Raw genomic sequence first — 20,996 nt, forward strand, 5'->3', positions numbered from 1 at the left:
TAAGATGCAGTTCCCCCCATCCATTCCCTAAAAGCACTTAATGCAATTTCAAGATTGCAGGGAGGTCAGAGCTTCTTTCTAGTATCATCAGGAGCAATAGTGTTGGTGGAATAACTGGAAGAAGATATCAGGAGTATTGTGTAAGACGAGCAATGATGTATGGAGCTGAGGCATGAGCAGTAAAAGGCAGTAAAGAATGTTGAGGTGGATGTGTGGAGTTACAAAAAAGGACAAATAAGAAATGAAACAATCAGAGCTACAACAAAAATTGAAGAGACAAGAGAAAGTACAGGAAAGTAGGTTGAAGTAGTATAGGCATGTGATGATAATAAATATGTGGGCAAAAGTGTGATGGAAATGGAAGTACAGTACAGGGAAAGAGAAGGTGAGGGAGGCCAAAACAGAGTTGGATGGATAAAGTAAAAATAAAAGCTGAAGGAGAAGGGTCTGACTGGAGAGGAGGTGCAAGACTGAGCTGTATGGAGAAGGTTGATCAAGCATATTGACCCCTAATAGAAGTAGAAAAGATGAAGAGAAAGAAGAAGAATCAGGAGCAATTCAGTGACCAACATGGGGTGTCAGTCCATCACAAATCACATTCAAATTAACATTTACAAGGACAATTTAGTGTTGCCATTTACTCGAATGTATGTTTTGGGGATATTGGAGGAAAACCTACAGAGATGGGCCAGACCAGAATTCAAACCAAGATTTTCAGGTGTTATAAAGCAGTAGTGCTAACCACTGTGCCACTGTGGTGCATAAGTGCCAGTTTATTTATTGCCTTGTGTTATTTCAATAAACTAAGAAGTACGTATTTGTTAAATGAATGTTGCATATCCTGGTAGTTTGTCACCCAGCAGCAGACTCCACCTGGCCACTATCTTTGTAGGATTGGTATGTCTGTGTGAGTTTTGCTGGATTCTCTTGTATCATTGCACATTCTAAAAATGCACCTTAATTTGACTGGTAAATCTAAATTGGTTTGGCATGAGTGAGAGACAGTGTGTGTGTGAGTGTGCTTTGCCTGTGAATTAGATTCCTACTTTACACCTGATAATGACATTGAAATTGTAATCGAATAAGTGAGTTCAAAAGGTGTGTGGATGGATGGATATTTTTTTAGTTTAATATGAAAGGAATTGAGTCTTATGCAGATCTGTAGGATTTTTACATTTTCTGATATCTTTAAAATGCTGTAAAACTAAGTACAACATTAACATATTATTATGCTATGTTGAATCAGAGGTATGGCTGCTTGATTTGATGACTGAAGATGAAAAAGCTGACAGACAATTTACCGTGTTTCTGCTATAATGATGCCATACAGTATATTCATGTTCTCATGGCACCTGAGAGCTGCATTTAAAATATTTTTGTTTGTTCCTAATTCCTTCCTCCTGTTGCAACTATGCTTCTACTTACAGTATTCTTGCCTTACTGCAGAATATTACCAATCCCAAGAGCATTATGTTATACAAAACAGCACACAAACTGCACCTAAGTGAGACATTTCTACTTGCTGATTTGATGCCTGCTTTCATTACTGTAGAGTTTGGATATTGTTTTCCAAATAACCACTTCTACCTCAGTTCTTATACAAGAACTTTTCTTTCTGTTCATTTTTATAAATAACATTAAAGAAAATTAACATGGTAAGCAATATATGAAACAAATCCAAATGTCACCCCTTCCAACCCTCCACCTCTTCATGTACATTACCAAAATGCCAGGAACCACAGCAGTGCCACTTGGCCTCACCATTACACTCAACCAAGGGAGTGACTGCATTTCATTTTGGTGGTAATTAAAGATTTAAGTTTGGAATCGGAAGACTTCCAGTCTTGAAGTAGGTTTCTGGATACTCCATTGATATGTGATGAAGTTAGATACAAGAGAATCACGTTATAAAAGACAAATAGCCAGTTCTTTAGTATAAATATACAAATTAAGTTTAAAACGCTTTCATTAACTGACACATCAGATTAGAATAATTATATTCTCCTTGTTATCTGTCTATTTCATTCAGTCTGACAGTAGCCTCCATCTATCCATCCACAAATTTCTCAACCTGCTTAATCAGTTTGAGATTATGAGGGCCACCAGTAGCTTTGGGTGCAAGTCAGAATAGAAAAATTACATAGACAATACTTTGTTTGTTCCCAAAGGGAAAATTAAAACTACAGAAGCTCAAGGAAAATATAAAAAATCTAGCAAGTAACAACCCCAAGATTAACACACATAAAAACTTCCAGCTTGGAATATAAGAAAACTGCTGCTGTCGATAACAGACTGTAGGTAAGAGTCAGATGTGGTGAAACCTGCGTAGTTGTATCACAGGTTATCACATTTAAAGGCATTTACATTTGGATGCAGCACATCTAGCTTGTGTCCACAAATGGAACACTCTGATAGAAGTTTGTTGCATCCAAAGTCCCCCTGGTTGAAATCACCAGCATTCTAGAATAAGATTGATTTATTATTAGAGTGTTGATAACAAAGTGAATAATTTCTGTTGCTTATTTAATAAACAGTAAGAAGGACGATGTAACTTATCCCTGTAGTCAGTAACGTGGATGAATGCAATGAGTTTTTAAGTGTCAGGATTACACATTTTAGTTTTAGACCTAGATATTGACCCTCCCCATTGCAGGGAATACTCACACTTACTCATACCAGGCCCTTATAAAGTCAGTAATGTACCTAAGTGGTAAAATAACAGAAGTGTCCGGAGGAACACCTACACAGACAACTAGAACATGAGCAAGTGATGTGACCAAAATTGAAACCCAGTCCTTTTAAGCTGTGAGGCAAAAGCACTAACCAGTGCATTTTGATTCCTTGTGCAATGGAAGACAATTTGGAAATAAAAAAAACAGTCCAGTCTGACCTACATATTTTTCTAAATAAAATACTCTTCATCTAAAACAATTATATTTTAAAATGTGTCTACTTCAAATATAAAAACAGATGCTCTAAAAGCTTGTAAATCTACCAAATCATTAATATTAATTGTGTCTTGTTACATAAATATGACATGTGAATCTGCTCAAATAATTCGAATTTTGTGTCCCGGCAAATGGGAAATTAGAAATGTTGGATAGATACTTGATTTAAACAAAACTTTTATTTCCAGATTTCACATTGGGTTTTATTTGTTTGCATCTATTTAGTTAAATTGGATAACAGGGTGTTAACTAATCAGCAAAAGCCTACAACACATGCAGTTTGTAAATCATCCTTGTAACACTATTAGTTAAGGCCGTAGGGTATTTTTAGCAAAGAATATTACACTAACTCCAGGTCCACATGGAGATTAACTTTAAGAGAAACCATAGGGGATCTAAAAGGAGTATAGTGGATTCTTTGTGTAAAAAGAAATTGATACACGTTTATTTTATAGCTGATGCTACCCTAAAAAATTCAAGTATCTCCCTTACAGCTTTATCCTAAATGCAGTTTTACTTAAATCTACAACATAAGAAATTTAACAAACAAGAGGAGACCTTTCAGTCCATCTGGCTTGTTTGTTTAGCTCATAGCTAAGCTCTCCCAACATCTCGTCCAACTTTGTTTCCCTATTAACAATTATTTGTCTAAAATATGATTGTAGTAAATGGCTGCATGTGTTTCAAATTATGTTTATTTTTGCATAGATTTTTTACTGAGTTATTACTAGTGTGGTAAGCAGCCCAGAAACAGACAAGCAGACACCCAAGGTTTCAACACCACACACGGTTTATTCATAATTTACTATTTACAATGTCCTGTACACAACCTAGTGCCTCTGCACCAAGCACCCTTCATTCCAGGCCTTTCAATAATGCCTCTCTTCCTGTCCACCTCCACTCCTCTCCACCGAGGTCTGTCTTCTTCTACCCGACTCAAACTGCCGAATGGAGGAGGCAGACCCTTTTATGTTCCCAGGTGCCTACCCATGAACTTCTGCTGGCACTTCCTGGTGTGGCGGAAGTGCTGACATCCAGGGCTTCTCAGGCATCCGGGCACCCCCTGGCAGTGACCACAGGCCCCTATAGGGTTGAGCTTCCAGGCTGTGTTCCCGTGGTCCCCAAAGCCACAAGGGCAGCTGCCCTGTCATGGTCCGGAGGAGGCGTTGTCCCTGTTCTGGTCCTTCCAGCCGTCCCGGCTGGGTACTGTCCCCAGCCGCTTGCCACACTAGATAGATACTACTAGATACATACTAGACATTCATTTACTTTTCTGAATGCAGAATAAAATAAGAAAAAAGACAAACTAACTAAAGAATATCAGTTAGATATAAAACAACTCACTCTGAAACTGGGATGCATTTTCCAAAAGTATCATAATGCTATGAACATCGACAACTCTCTCTTAAGATTGATCATTCATTTATACAGTAAATGTTTCCCAAAATAAAATTGACTTACTCGTAATTGCTAAGTGTGTTTTAAATTGGCCGATTCTTGTGCTACCCATATCAACACACTTCAAGACAATTCTGATGATATAATCTTCATGCAGTAATGGATTTCTAGGATCATATTAGATAAATTTAACTTGATACGTTCATTTAAATGATTTCTACTGTTAATAATTACACATATTTAGGTTGAAAATATTTCAGTGTTCTCTAAAAGTTTTGTAGGCTATGATTTGCACCTTGCTTTACTTAATGAAGACATTTTCTTTATTGCAATTTGTTATAGGGAGAAGCGGGAACAAAAAAAACGGAAGGTTAGGAAATAGAGGTTGAAATGGTTGGGGAGAAAAATAATGGTTGCAATAAAGAAAATACCCTATATACCCAGAAGAATATCATTTGAATTCAGTGGCTATGTCTCCAACCACCTAACACTTGCATATTGTTGAAGTTAAATTGTTGGGTTGGAGCCTAGTAACACCTGCTATAAAAGATTTTTGGCATTGAATGTACAGGTCATTGCAATATCTATGGACTATACGGATATTGTGGAGAACTGTCCTGGGGTACTCAAGATGCCTTCCTTTGGGGCAACTGCTCAGTGTTGTCAAAGGGCAAGAAATTGTGAGTTTGATGGTGGATGGCTGCTGTGCTATAGGTGGTATCTCTTCATACATACCTGTAACTAACCCCCAGATGATGGCCAAAGAATTGGCCACAGCACATTAGCAAACCCCTAGCCTGGTGGGATACGATATAGGTGTGTTATGTGAAAAATGTGCTTCCACTATCTTCACATGCATTGGATGTTTACAACAGTGCTGCACTGTAATGGCTGTGTGTGCGGTTAGGGTAGGCATTCCTCTGCCCACTGAAGAAGAGATAGAAGGAATTGAGGTTGGAAATGTCAAAATTCTTGGTATTACAGCAGAGGATGTATAGTAGGCTGCTGTAGAGGCTAGGCTAGCCATCATTGCTACCAGTTTTATATAACTATTTTGGTCACTAGTTTCTAATTAAACAACTTCGGTTGAATTGCTTTATGCGAATTATTCCCCATATATCTTTTAAAAATAAATCCACCATGCTCATTTTGAAAGTTTCTAGAATTTTTATTACATAACAAAATGTATTCACTCTTCTTTGTTTCAAAATTCTGTATTTCTAAAAAAGAAATGCAGAGTGAACTCACACACAGAGTGTAAACTTGAATATAATTGCCATTCATTATGAATAGTATATACAGTATATGCAATGTATTCTGTATTTTAGTAAGCCATCTCCTTTTTCACTATGTGTTACTTAGGAATACATCCATCCATTATCCAACCAGCTATATCCTAACTACAGGGTCACGGGGATCTGCTGGAGCCAATCCCAGCCAACACAGGGCGCAAGGCAGGAAACTAACCCCGGGCAGGGTGTCAGCCCACCGCAGGGTGCACGCCACACACACACACACACACACACACACCAAGCACACACTAGGGACAATTTAGGATCGCCAATGCACCTAACCTGCATGTCTTTGGACTGTGAGAGGAAACCCACGCAGACATGGGGAGAGCACGCAAACTCCACGCAGGGTGGACCTGGGAAGCGAACCCAGGTCTCCTAACTGCGTGGCAACAGCGCTACCCACTGCGCCACCGTGCCACCTGGGAATACATCTACACTGTATTAATTATCATTTATTTTCAGAATAATAAAGGTTATACAAATATGAATAATGAAAATGTGATGGATATAGAACAGTAAACAATACATTAGATACCGCAGATTAAAAAAAGTCTACCATGGATGGTTTCTTTGATTGGTGCACTTGCTGTTTCCACACACTTAATGGTCAGTCAGAGTATCATAGGTGCAGACCATATAGTTTACAGAAGGTGCCGACAAATGTTGTGTGTATGTGTATGCAAGTCAGAGTTAAAATGGGCTAAACTAAAAACTGTCTGAAAATGGCACATTAGTGGGCACCAGGAGAACTTGCATTACTGATGGAGTTTCCACATGCGACACCATCATATGTGTCAAATGATGGCCATCACCAAAAAACTTTATTAGAAAAAAGACTATTTAACTGTCGAGATTAGACAGAAAGGCTCATGTAAAATATGAATACAACAGTGGTTCTGAAAGAGTTCTATTGAAATTAACAACTTAATCACCTTCTAATAGACACTGTGTGACAGAGAGTGATACAATCAAATTCAATTCCCATTGGTGTAAAATACAGAGATATAAATGCACTGGGTTAAGTGACATAAATACTGGACAGTGGAAGGCAGAAAAAATACCTGGTCTAATGACTCCAGGTTCTCGTTGATTGGAAGAGCAAAACATGTCAAATGAAGGCTGGTTGGAGCCACTGGAATGAAGTTGCTGCACATTCATGCTACAGAATGAGTTCTTTGATAGTGAATAGTTTGTAGGACAGAGCCGACTATACTTCCTTAGAAGGCTGGTGTCCTTCAACATCTGCAATAAGATGCTGCAGATGTTCTATCGGACGGTTGTGGCGAGTGCCCTCTTCTATGCAGGGCTATGCTGGGGAGGCAGGATAAAGAAGAGGGACACCTCGCGCCTGGACAAACTGGTGAGGAAGGCAGGCTCTGTTGTAGGCACGGAGCTGAACAGTTTGACATCTGTGGCAGAGCGACGGGCGCAGAGCAGGCTTCTGTCAATCATGGATAATCCACTGCATCCACTGAACAGTGTCATCTCCAGACAGAGGAGCAGCTTCAGCGACAGACTGCTGTTACCGTCCTGCTCCACTGACATACTGAGGAGATCGTTCCTCCCCCACACTATGCGACTCTTAAATTCCGCCAGGGGGTAAACGTTAACATTATGCAATGTTATTGTCTGCTATACCTGCCTCACACTCTTCACCTTGCATTTTTTAACTTGCACTGCATTTTTATTTAATTAATATTGTTTTTATCAGTATGCTGCTAGTATCTATCTATCTATCTATCTATCTATCTATCTATCTATCTATCTATCTATCTATCTATCTATCTATCTATCTATCTATCTATCTATCTATCTCACAGGAAATCTGATCAATTCTGGATTGGGGCCTCCATCCATGCCTTTAGTGTAGGTCCATTCAACAAAGGAGTTTTCTTGCTGTTCATTCTCATTTTTATAATTTTCTAATATTCTTAAGCAACAAAACGATAAATAAATACGCCGGTAGTATTGAATGTTTGTAAATACATTGTCATATACGTTGCACGCTCCCGCTTTTTCCCATGGATCTCTGCATGCGACTTTTGAGAAAGCTGTCCTGTGATGTGTGCCGTGCTAGTTTGGTAACAGATGCTGTTCTGGCATCATATGATCAAAGCTACCACTTGCTCACATTAAAAAAGGTTTGATGATTCCTTCTGATGGTACAGTCTAGGTGGTCAAAGTAGCTGAACATGTTATCCGACCGTCGACATCAGGGCAAGCTGTTGGTGTATCTTTGATCAATCATCTAAACCAATCTCGGCCCGAACAAACTGATGTGTTTTTTCTCAAGGAGCACATTGAGGAAACACAGTTTGAAATCGACAACCGTCATTTTATGCTCATGTCTTTAGTTGTGTCTGTCTTCCACAAACTAAGGGTGCACCATATTGCCAGACTGAATACTTTCAAATTACAGAATCTGAGTGAGTGAGAGGAAGTGTAAGTCTAGAGGAGATCAGTGAGGTAGGGGGGAGCAAAACTGTGGAGAGCTTTAAATGTTAAGAGCGGTATTTTATATTGTATTCAGTAGTGAACAGGGAGCCAGTGAAGTTGAGAGAGAATAGGTGTAATGTGTTCAGTGGATTTAGATTAGCGCGTTATTTTCCTGGCAGCAGAATTTTGAAGAAGTTGTAAGCAATGGATACATTTTTGTAAGATGCCCAATATAGAATAGCATTACAATAATCTATATGTGAGGTTGTCCTGCGTTAGAACAGGACAAAGTCATGTTTCGGAGATTGAAGAAGGCAGTCCGAGAAATGTTACTTATATGGGAGGAATTATTTAATAATAATAATAATTATTATTATTATTATTATTATTATTTAATAATTGCCATTATTAGTGTATAAATGGATGTAAATAATTGCATTTAAACAATTCGTCAAAATCTGTTGTATGTAAACGATACTGTTTTAAATATTATTGTTTTTTCATCAGACTGACTACGTCTACCTGTATTAGTTTAAATTACACTTTTGGCACTCGCAATGTGGCGGATGCGCTGACGTATCGTGTCGACTGGGCAACACGATGAATGGGGCGTCAACCTATATATGTCTATGCCTCAGATCCCGCTTTTTTTACACTGACGTCAGACTGCGGCCATGATGTCGCCGAGACTCGAGGGTTAAGCTTCACCTGTTACCGCTTTCGGCAGAACTTTTAAAGATTTGCATCTACTATTAGCCACCTCCATTGCGTTTGGAATGAAAGGTACGCCTCAGTATAAAAGTCCCGTTTGCTTAGCTTGGTGGTGGTAGTTATTTGTAAGTTTTAGCAATATACTGTGCAGTCCGTCCTTTATATTTCAAACCAACCATAACACACGTATGTGTTTTCGAGTTATTAAAGCGGTAGATTTTGCAGTTTAATCGAATTGATGCACTTAAAGTCACCACTCATTGGCAGTCTTTACAATTTGATTAAATTCTTTTGTTTATGTTATATATACAATATAACAATATATATAATACATACATAGTATATGTATGTATGTGTTTAAATGCATAAAATTAACAACATTAAATGTGGGTATAAATACAGTAATTGTGTCACGGATTTGTTTTGCGGATTATTTCTTTATGGATTTATTCATTTCACAAACGCCGCACGCAAAACGAAAAAAATATTTCAATGAAAGCTGTCACTTTCACTCACCAAAGCACAAAAGCAACTACCGCTTTTAGATTGGTGAGCTGTCCGCAAGATGGACGTAGACTGTTTGCTTGACTTGGAAATACTGTTGCTCTTGGACAGGCTCAAATTTGTAACCGTAGATGTCGAATACCTTAAGAAACGGATTTTATTATTGGGTGTCTGCATCTGAAATGTCTGCTGTAAATATGGCACTTGATTGCCAAAGGTTTACGTCCACCGCATTGGAGTAGAGGTGGGGGCCAAGGAGGTGACGGCCCTGGGCATCCATATCGGGGGACATCATATTAAAAGAGTGTTACTCTCTAGGAGAGCCTTGTTTCGAAAATAATTTTAATTTAATATCAACAATTTTAAATTACTATAGCTTATTCTCAGTGAAGCACAATGACTTTTAAGCGCTATAAGTGATCGCACCGGGCCTGACCGGACCCTGCGCAGCGAAAAGAGGCCTTGCCTTGAAAACATTACGAAAACTATGTTTATTTCTCATGGGACAGGAAATCGAACATACGAGTCATACGAACTTAAAAAGGGCATCAGCACGGGAGAGATGCTCTGCTCCCTGTTTGTTCCTCCCTCAGTCCCGTATGCGCAGTGAACGTTAAGGGTCATTTGTCCAACCTTGGTCCAGTAAAGTGTTATTCTGAGACTGGGTTTACCTCACATATTTCATCTCTTGTGTTGTTTTTGTAGCTAGTCCAGTAAAGTAAGTCGAAGAAAAATGTAGTGTGTGTAGCCAGAGTAAATCTGGGTTATGTTATCATTCTTGCATGTGCAGGAGTTCGGTCGGTGTTCTTCACCTTTCACATGCGAGCTTTAATAAGCACAGTAGGCATTGTTATAAACGGTGACATGAATACATTAAGATATTTGACTATTTTTTATTTTTAAAAAATCTACAATAGTTCTAGTGTAAATTCTTTCATAAGGGCGCCAAACCTTTGCGCAGGACATGCATACGTTATTTTATGTGTTGAATCAGCTATATTCGATTTTAAAGAGATGCTACAGCTACATTAATCGTTTTTTTTTTTTGTTTTTGCCTGGTAAGGCTCCATCCATCCATCCATTTTCCAACCCGCTGAATCCGAACACAGGGTCACGGGGGTCTGCTGGAGCCAATCCCAGCCAACACTGGGCAGGAACCAATCCCGGGCAGGGTGCCAACCCACCACAGGACACACACAAACACACACCAAGCACACACTAGGGCCAATGTAGAATCACCAATCCACCTAGCCTGCATGTCTTTGGACTGTGGGAGGAAACCGGAGCGCCCGGAGGAAACCCACGCAGACACGGGGAGAACATGCAAACTCCACGCAGGGAGGACCCGGGTCTCCTAACTGCGAGGCAGCAGCGCTACCACTGCACCACCGTGCTGCCCACGTGGGAAGACTCCATTAATAAAACTCCTGTCAATGACGGACTGAAAGAGCTATTTTATGAATAATTTAACAGTAAATTTTGCATTTAATTCCAGACTATGACTTGTCAAAAGAGAGGGAATGTTCTATTCAATATTATTCGACTGTACTATCCTTCCTGACATTAGTCATCAGAAGCAAATGTCAATCATTTTTATATCTTTGCATGTACAGTGGGGCCTCGCACAATTGTTTTTGGAGAGGAGATCTAATTTGGATAAAATGTGTATTTATTTAATATGCCTTTCCTTATCATATTCATATGCATTGTTTACCATTCACTTTGACAGCACCTCCCCTTAGGGTGCATACAATCAAGGAGTTTGCCCTGGGCATCTTCTAGCTTCTGTATGGCACTGGTCCACCGTAGTGGCAATTCACCAATCAAACAAAAGGACTGTCTAGAACTCGCCCTCTTAACTTTGACGAGTGAAAGTCAAAGGCACATTGTGTGCAGTGTCACTGCAATGAATGAATGACATGATGAAAATTAATAAAGGAATGAGTCATATAAAATATTTCGTGGCACAAATTTTTATAATCACATTTCATTTTATTGTATGTTTATTCACACATTTCACAGTTTATTTATTTGCGTATTTACGTATGTATTACAGTAGTTTTACTTTTGTCTGAAATATTTCTTCATAACATTCTACAGGCAGCAGGTTGTCATTTGAGTGATTAAAACTAGTAAGACGTACAACATTTCTTATGTCTGGTTCTCAAGAAAATATTTTAAGATATGAATACAGTAATCAAATCACACATCTTTCATCGATCAGAGAGAAGATTAATTGATTTTTAAAAGAAATTGGGCCTTTAAGTAAGATCAGGCATTTTAGAGTTGCTGAATGAACAGTACTTGCAGACAATGTGCCATGCGCTTCAACGGGGGACGTATTAACACACAGCTGCTACACGGTACCTCAGTGTGTAGATAGATAGACAGAGAGATAGATAGATGGATAAATACTTTATTAATCCCAAAGGGAAATTCACATACTCCAGCAGCAGCATACTGATAAAGAACAATATTAAATTAAAGAGTGATAACAATGAAGGTATAACAGACAGACAATAATTTTGTATAGTATTAACGCTTACCCCCCCGGGTGGAATTGAAGAGTCGCATAGTGTGAGGGAGGAACGATCTTCTTAGTCTGTCAGTGGAGCAGGACGGTGACAGCAGTCTGTCGCTGAAGCTGCTCCTCTGTCTGGAGATGATCCTGTTCAGTGGATGCAGTGGATTTTCCATGATTGACAGGAGCCTGCTCAGTGCCCATCGCTCTGCCACAGATGTCAAACTGTCCAGCTCTGTGCCTACAATAGAGCCTGCCTTCCTCAGTTTGTCCAGGCGTGAGGCATTCCTCTTCTTTATGCTACCTCCCCAGCACACCACCGCGTAGAAGAAGGCACTCACCACATCTGTCTGATAGAACTGCAGCATCTTTTTGCAGATGTTGAAGGACGCCAGCCTTCTAAGGAAGTATAGTCGGCTCTGTCCTTTCTTACACAGAGCATCAGTATTGGCAGTCCAGTCCATCATCCAGCTGAACTCCCAGGTATTTATAGGTCCACACCCTCTGCACACAGTCACCTCTGATGATCACGGGGTCCTTGAGGGGCCTAGTCCTCCTAAAATCCACCACCAGCTCCTTGGTTTTGCTGGTGTTCAGGTGTAGGTGGTTTGAGTCGCACCATTTAACAAAGTCCTTGATTAGTTTCCTATACTCCTTCTCCTGCCCACTCCTGATGCAGCCCACAATAGCAGTGTCATCTGCAAACTTTTGCACGTGGCAGGACTCCGAGTTGTATTGGAGGTCCGATGTATATAGGCTGAACAGGACCGGAGAAAGTTCAGTCCCCTGTGTTGTTGACCACAATGTCAGACTTGCAGTTCCCGAGACGCACATACTGGGGTCTGTCTGTAAGATAGTCCACGATCCATGCTACCAGGTATGAATCTACACCCATCTCTGTCAGCTTGTCCCTAAGGACCAGAGGTTGGATGGTGTTGAAGGTGCTAGAGAAATCCAGAAACATAATTCTTACTGCACCACTGCCTGTCCAGGTGAGAGAGGGATCGGTGTAGCATATACTGTAGAAGATTGCATCCTCCGCTCCCACCTTCTCCTGGTTTGCGAACTGCAGAGGGTCAATGGCGTGGCGGACCTGTGGCCTCAGGTGGTGAAGCAGCAGTGTAGTGAATCTCGATCCCTGGTTGGGAACACGTTCTCCTGTGTCAGCTTGGTTTTCCTTCTGTGTACTGCGATTTTCCATCTGCATCCTCAAAGAAGCACCTATTAGGTTAATTGTTGACAATAAAAGAGTTAAGTGTGGGTGCGTGAGTGGGCCATCGATGAACTGGTTAGTCTAGCTGATTCCTGTCTTGCATTCATTGCTGCAGAGATAGGCGGGAGCCTTCACTGGATCTAGCGGGTATGAAAGTGTTTTATTATGTCATATAAATAATACGATCTTCTTTTCGATAACGCCATCTCCCATACCGAGGAATGTTGTGCTTTAGAGCATTAGCTACACAAACGCGTGGATTTGAAATGACTGGGTATTGTGTAAAAGTTGCATCTGTCAGTCCTTTGTGGCATGTTGCACTTTTCACACAAATTTAACAAAAGTTACAGGCTGTGGCTGGAAAACCACTAAGAACTTTTGTGAAATACTCTGGCGTAGAGTTTTTGAGTTGTTTTCCTGCCCAAAATTTTATTGATTTTTTTTACAAAAATTACAGCAGTACATGTATATAGGGTGGTCCAGATCTAATTATGCAATTTTCATTTATGCTATAACTTATTAAGTTTATTGCATAGAGAATTCACAAAAAATTCTTTTTGTTGCCGATAGATGGCAGCACCTGCCCTGCATTCCAAAATGGCAGGGAGACAGTTGTCAGTCGAACGGTGGGTGCGATGTGTTTGCCTTTTTTTGATAACGGGCAATGTTTCTGAGGTGCATTGCATGAAAATTGTATAATTAGATCTGGACCACCCTGTACGGTTTACATGTATTTTTAGTTCTCTATAGAAAAGAAAGTCAAATACATCTCAGTAAAACAAAAATAAAGGTAATAACAGGCAAAATAGTTAGTGTATTGCCAATATTTCTCTTGACATTTTAACCCCAAACCTGTAGTGTTTGCATTTTTGCAAGAAATGAATAAAAATATATCAACAAGTATTCCAAAAATAGTTCACATTTTTATTCAAAACCACATCACTAGAATGCTACATAAGGAGATTAAAAACATAAAAAAGTAAACAAAAAATTTATCACTTGTAATGGTGCACTCCAAATCAACATGAACCATTACATATGTGACTTTGGCACAAGTGTGCTGTTACAAACTGTCAAAATTCATTCATTTTCTTAAGTGTGCGTACATGCTGATTAATGGAGCTCATTGCTGACAATTGTCCCTGATTTTTTTCTCAATGCCTTTCTTGGTGCAGCCTTTGAGCTGCTGTCCAGATTGATGCCAGTGAAACATCCAAAAAACATAAGCTCAATATTCTTTAGATGAAGTTGCACTTTGTATTTTTTGCATTTCTCATGTTGAATAATTTGCTACACCTTGCCTGATGAAGGGGTCTTAGCTGCCTCGAAAGCTTGCATTTGTAATCTATTTAGTTAGCCAATAAAAGCTGTCATTTCACCCTATTTTCTCCTATATCAATCTATGGCTAACACGGTACAACACTCTACTGCTATGAATAATTTATAGAAATTGTCCCTGCAATTGTTTGTCTGAGATCTGGGCAGAAGCTGTGTGGAAATCACACATTTCCCCCAAAACATACCGTATTGTATGTATTTAGTGAAATACATTTTTTCTTGAAATTTTAATTGCATATGCATAAACATTAATATAACAAGGATTGTGTTTGAATTTTAATTAATTTTAATTTCAATTTACCAGTCGATCTACGCTCCTACCCTCACCTATGGTCATGAGCTATGGGTAGTGACCGAAAGAACGAGATCGCGAATACAAGCGGCTGAAATGAGTTTCCTCCGCAGGGTGTCTGGGCTTTCCCTTAAAGATAGGGTGAGAAGCTCAGTCATCCGGGTGGGGCTCAGAGTAGAGCCGCTGCTCCTCCGCATCGAGAGGAGTCAGATGAGGTGGCTCGGGCATCTGATCAGGATGCCTCCTGGACGCCTCCCTGGTGAGGTGTTCCGGGCACGTCCAACCGGGAGGAGGCCAGGGGAAGACCCAGGACACGCTGGAGGGACTATGTCTCCCGGCTGGCCTGGGAACGCCTTGGGATTCTCCCGGAAGAGCTGGAAGAAGTGGCCGGGGAGAGGGAAGTCTTGTCCTCTCTGCTTAAGCTGCTGCCCCCGCGACCCGACCTCGGATAAGCGGAAGAGGATGGATGGATGGATGGATTGTGTTTGAATGAATTCCAGGGTGTGAGTACCTTCAACTTGGTACTGCAGGTTGAAGTTGTAGAAGCTTGCTAGCAAAGCTGCCAACCCTGTCACCAGTGGTTAAACCACCACCTGTCCCTCAATGGACACCATCCAATGCACTGGAGTCATTCGTATTTCACCTACAGTACAGCAAACTGCCATTTATTAAAGTCCATTCACCAATTCATTCAAATACGTTGCACACTTTATCCAAGTAACTATAGATGTATATCCTTTTTGAGAACATGCAACATTAAATGAATAACATCTGTATCTTCCGTTAGCTAAAACGAACCATATACTGTACCTTGAATGATAAGTCTTGGCAATTCTGTCAATGCCAAAACTCTTTGGATGTCTGCTGCCATCATGGCTGATGAAAATACAGTACTGTACACAGTTCAACTAGTACAATATCCAAACACCATTCATTAGTATTATAAATTACACAACAACTGTCTGTGATAATGACATAATCAAATCACAGTATAAAATTACTTTATTTCCAGTGTCTAAACATATAGAAGAAATAAATATTGAATAAGAATTCTACATGAACTCACATCAGCATGAAGAAAGAGGGATTCCTCCATTTGAAAGTGAGCAATCAGAAGTAGGATGATGCAGTACAGTATGTAATATTGTTTTCTTTACTTTTTCAATACTTGGAAAGGACACTTTGCACACAATCATTTGTTGGTTTCTCCTGAAAAAACGTAAGAATTATCTTTGTCTTCCCTCAATGATCTCCTACATTTTTAAAAGAATTAGAATATCTGCCAGTATTTCACACAACATTTAAAGCTAGCATTTGGATAATTTTAATGCAATTTATATATATATATTATATATTTTATTTAATATGCTGACTGATTGCTGACTCATAGAATTCAGAAGTAAACATACTACTGATTGTTTTTGAGAATAAAACATAACAGCAACGGCACGAGAAAGTCCGGTTTGGCAGGCGTCACCAAGCGAGTTCACGACATGAAGCCAAAGGGGTGTGCAGGGGTCTCAAGCACACGTAAGCACTAGCTCAGAAAAGATATGATCTTGATGTGCCTTATGCAATACTGTATGCTACTCCATACTTTTACAGCAGGGTTTCATTATTAACCCTGCCTGTCAACGATTTTAGCTTTGGTGCTATACACTGACACTTTGCTTCCTCAGACTTTTCAAAGTTGATATTGTATTCCTTTTCTTCTTTGCTCTCCGAAGAAGGCACACACCCCAGCACCTGCATGCTAAATTATCATTCCAATGGTTTGTAAGAAAATGTTTCAACAGAAAATGCTGCAGTTATGCTTTGTAAGAAGTTCATTATAATTGTTGCCATTTATTTGTTTTTATTTAGTCAGTATTGAAATAAATATCAATATTTAATATCGTTGAACTCATTGTGTTTGATATTGTACTCTTCAGTTATTATTTTATTATTGTTGTTTTGTTAACTTCCTCATGGTTTGTAGCTTCGGGTCAAGCAAAATAAGCAAAAACAACCAGCTAAATTATTATCTACAGTACAGTAATGATTAGCCAATCATGTAAGTTCAATTATATCCTCCTTTTTTTAATAATGTCTTTAGACTGCTGAAAATAGTATAAGTTCTAATGTTTCAATATTGCTAAGCAGCATGGTTGCATTTTTATTTACACTGAAGTAATCAGACAGCTGCTGCTTAAGAGGGATTAGAGGTGATGAGTATGTTTTTAAATAAGATCATAAAGAGCTTGAGGCCTGTGCCAAATGCATTAGTTGGAAGGGGACAGTGAGCACTAGTATTACTAACAGATTAGTCCATTTTCAGTAAATATATATTTATAGGCAGAAAAAACAAATGTAAAAGTACCAATAATTAAATAAATAATCATTTTCATTATTAGTATTTATAATGAAGTCTACCAATCACTTCAGGAAAATGCCCACATGGATAATATTAGAAATGGCTGCCAGATTTGGGAGTGTCACCTGACTAGTTTTGCATGAGGAGATCTGCTCACGCCAAGGTTCACCTTCAACAATATTAAGGAAACACCTTGTTGGTAATAATGTGATTGGCGTCCCAACAGCTAAACTCGTGGCAAGATTCAGAGTCCGGGCAAGCTCATGGACATTCTCTAGCAAATTTTGGAATATTTATTCTTTTCAACTTCAGCTTCTTTTTATTTTATACTACATAGAATATTGGACTGTGCCACAAGATCTCTAAACAAGATGAGTGTCAGTGAGGAGGATGTGTCTAAATTTCTTGATGGAAATCCATCATTTGCCAGGCAATATTTTGATAAAAAACTTAGACCGGAAGCAATTACTAAGGTACTTGGTAGAGATGAAGCAAAAGTAGACTTCACTAGTTTTCGGGAACTTAGTCAAGTGGAAGAGAGTGAAATTCTTTTTGAGCTCATTCGAGACATGCAGGAGAGTATTAACATGGAAAAAGTGGTCTTCAAGACTCTGAAAAGAATTAGCTTCCTTATTCATGCAGACCGCTGCAGCCTCTTCATGTACCGACAAAGGAATGGTATACCAGAGCTTGCTACTCGGCTGTTTAATGTCAGTAAAGATTCTAATTTGGAGGAATGTCTCGTCCAGCCAGACTCAGAGATTGTCTTTCCACTGGATATGGGTGTGATTGGACATGTTGCTTCAACTAAAAAAACTGTTAATGTGGAAAATGTAGAAGAGGTAAGTTCTGTCTAACTACAATATATTTTCTAAATGTGGGGCCATCAGTGAGTTGGACTTTAAAAGCATTCTTTCTATCATAGGAGTTACAGAATCCATGATGCACAGAGTCATTTTTTCTTAACAAATAAGTAATATGTGGTATCATAATGGTATTCTCCTTAACCTTGAATTTTAAAATTGTATTTTTGTAATTGTAACTGTAATTCTATTTGTAGAATAGTTTCTAAACAATGTGACTGTAATGCAAGCCAAGTATTTAAAACATTTCCTGAAACATTTACTCAAACTAACTTACAAGGTTTGGTCCATGGCAACAGCTGGTGCATGGTTAAGTGTCTTGCTTAATATCACAGGATGAGTCACAGCAAAGAGCTACACCAGCAGTCTTGTGTTTTAAAATACATTTTCTCAACATTTAGGCCATACTGCTTGATTTTAGGAAGCGTAACGTTTTTGTAAACTAATATTATAAGGATTAGCCAGTGTGAACCCACACATTTGTATTCTCTTAAAATCGGCTTTGAATCTAGTTGTCCTACATGACATGAACTTGATTTTTCATGTACATATACATGATCAAAAAAAGAATGGAAAACTATTTTATAAAACAAAATGCATAATCTATAGCATACATAATATCAATAAGATTTGTGGCCAGTTGTAATGCACTCTATTTAACAGTGCCATTGTGCTTACTAAAGGAAAACAATAAAGATTATATTTACTATGCTGAAATGATTAGTATAGTATAGTTTATTATTTCATTCATGTATGCATTTTAACATTTCACTTTGTGATGACTATTTATAGGAAGAATAGATTGGAGCATTACACGTGAAAGTGTTGTATTCAGTATATATGACTGTAAACTTTGTACTTCAGAAATTCATAGAATAGCTGAGTTGGTGCCATTGTTACCGTACCGTCTACCACAAAGCAGTAGAGAAAAAATGGATGGAATGGATAAGATCCTTTACAATGCAAAAATGTCCATATTCCACATTTATGGAAGATGTCTTTGAGGGGGAGACACCTGCTGATGTTCTTGGGTGTTTTCACTATCTGCTGTAGGGTTTTAGAGTTGGACGTACTGCAATTTCCAAACCAGTTGTTGTAGGAAGTGAAGATGCGGCTGTGTCTTTTTGGCTAATGCAGCAGTACTGAGGGTTAAGGAGAGGTTCGCCACAATATATACACCCAGAAAGTTGGCACTTTTGACCATCTCCAATGGATCCATTGATGTCCAGTTTGACATGGTTAGGACATGTTTTAATTTAAGTCACCAATCATTTCTTTTGTTTTAGCTGCTTTAAAATATGATCATTCTTCTTGCACCAAACTATAAGCTGTTCTAGCTCTTCTTTCTATCTCAACTCTTTGTTGTTGCTTAAGAAGCCCACCATAGCTGTGTCATCTGCAAATATGATGACATGATGTGAGCTGAACTGGGTAATTCCAGTGATTTTAAGCATATGAAAAGAATTAGACCAGAGAAAATAATTTCCTTAGCCTCTTCATATGTGTTGTTAATAATTGGGCTCTTTTAGGTCCCTCCATCTAAGCATCCCTCCATTTTTTAACTTCCTTCTTTCCACTAAAATTTAATGTTAAGCTACAATGTATTCTGAAGGATATCATGTACAATGCAGCAATGAATGGTGGCCTATAAATTATAAGGCTCACTCTCTCACGGAGGGCCAGTTTATAGAAAAATAATAAACATAAGTTCTTTATGTGGGATATGTTAGCAAATTGGAGATCCTGGGAAAAGAAGCATATTAACACAGGTAGAACCACATTTCTTCTTCTTAGTAGTATTATGGTGTTCTTTGTCACATTATCAGCTTCCACAATCTGCTTGACATTCAGCAGATGTTGCTCATATTTTTTTTCCCATAATGTCACTTAAAGTGCCAATCACTTTGTTATAATAAACCCATGAGCAGAGGTCAATTTCTGAGGTTGTCACCACCTCAAATATTTCACATTTCCAGTATGTATTAGTTCATAAGATTTAAATCAAGACCAAAATCAAGATTCTAGCTTCATTAGTTCATGAGTCATCATTACAGATGAACAGACCTTAGCATTTTATATATATATAGATTTTGATCACTTCAGGAAAGTTAATAAACTTCTGACCACAGCTTGCTCTAGGTAAGAGAATTTTCCTTCACTGTTTCTCTCAGTAAGGATTTCTTCAGAGACAAAGACAATGCATTTGGGAATGTTTGTTTTTCATTTTTCAGGTTTGTATATAGTAAGTATTTCAGTACTGTATATACATTTTTACGTGACACAGCATCTACCAGTCTAAACATACAGACTCACAAGTTTGATTCCTAACTTAACTTTTGATGGCATTTTTATGGCTTAGTTGTGATCTTATGGGGCTTCTTCAGTTTCTGTGGTTTTCTTCTGCCTTCCATATTAGTTTGATTTATGGGCCTATACTGGCCTGGAATGACTTGAGTGTTGGTGTTAAATGTGATGGATACCATTTAAGGTGTATTTGTATATTATTCCTGATGCTGCTGGTTGTATTTGATTTACTGACAGATGAATTTGCAAGCTTGTGGTCTTGATAAATGCATTAAGCTGGTGTCGCCTAATGTTTATTCCTCTCACTGACAATTAATTTTGACTTCTCAGATGGCTCACTGACATGATGATGATGTTTCTCCAGTTTTCTTGATTTTAACTGGAAAAAGGCATCATCCTAGAAAAATACTAACATACAGTACGTCAAATGATCAAAAATGTGAAATGCTAATGTAACTAGTTTCTGTTGCTAATCTTTGTATGAGCTCAGCTAATAATTTATTTAACATGAATCTTCCCAAATACTGTAATTGTTGTGGAATGATAATAGATAAATAAATAATAGATAGATAAAGATATTTATGTAGAGTAACAGAAGTTCTGCAAATTGGCACCAAAGTGCAACTGAAGAAAACAAGCTCCTTCTTAGTCACTCTTGATGGTGATCTCATCAGACCTTCTTCTAATGCAAGGAATCTTGGGGTCATTTTTGATCCCTCCCTTTCCACCCAAATAAGCCACATTAAGAAACTTTCTTACTTTCACATCCATAACATACCCCATGTTTGCTTATTCCTCTCCTTTTCTAACGCTGAGAAAC

The 20,996-nt window shown here is 38.6% G+C and overlaps 1 protein-coding gene across 1 annotated transcript in view; it reads left to right on the plus strand.

Annotated features, from left to right (window-relative positions):
- Positions 1-17,229: 17,229 nt before the first annotated feature.
- Positions 17,230-20,996, plus strand: part of pde6b (phosphodiesterase 6B, cGMP-specific, rod, beta) — a 38,476-nt gene continuing 34,709 nt past the window's right edge. Inside the window, exon 1 of the mRNA XM_039750387.1 lies at positions 17,230-17,851. Coding sequence (XP_039606321.1) covers positions 17,381-17,851 — 471 coding nt within the window. The 5' untranslated portion in view covers positions 17,230-17,380. The remainder of the gene's footprint in view (positions 17,852-20,996) is intronic.

Source organism: Polypterus senegalus, chromosome 4 (assembly GCF_016835505.1).
Source record: "Polypterus senegalus isolate Bchr_013 chromosome 4, ASM1683550v1, whole genome shotgun sequence".
Lineage (NCBI taxonomy): Eukaryota > Metazoa > Chordata > Cladistia > Polypteriformes > Polypteridae > Polypterus > Polypterus senegalus.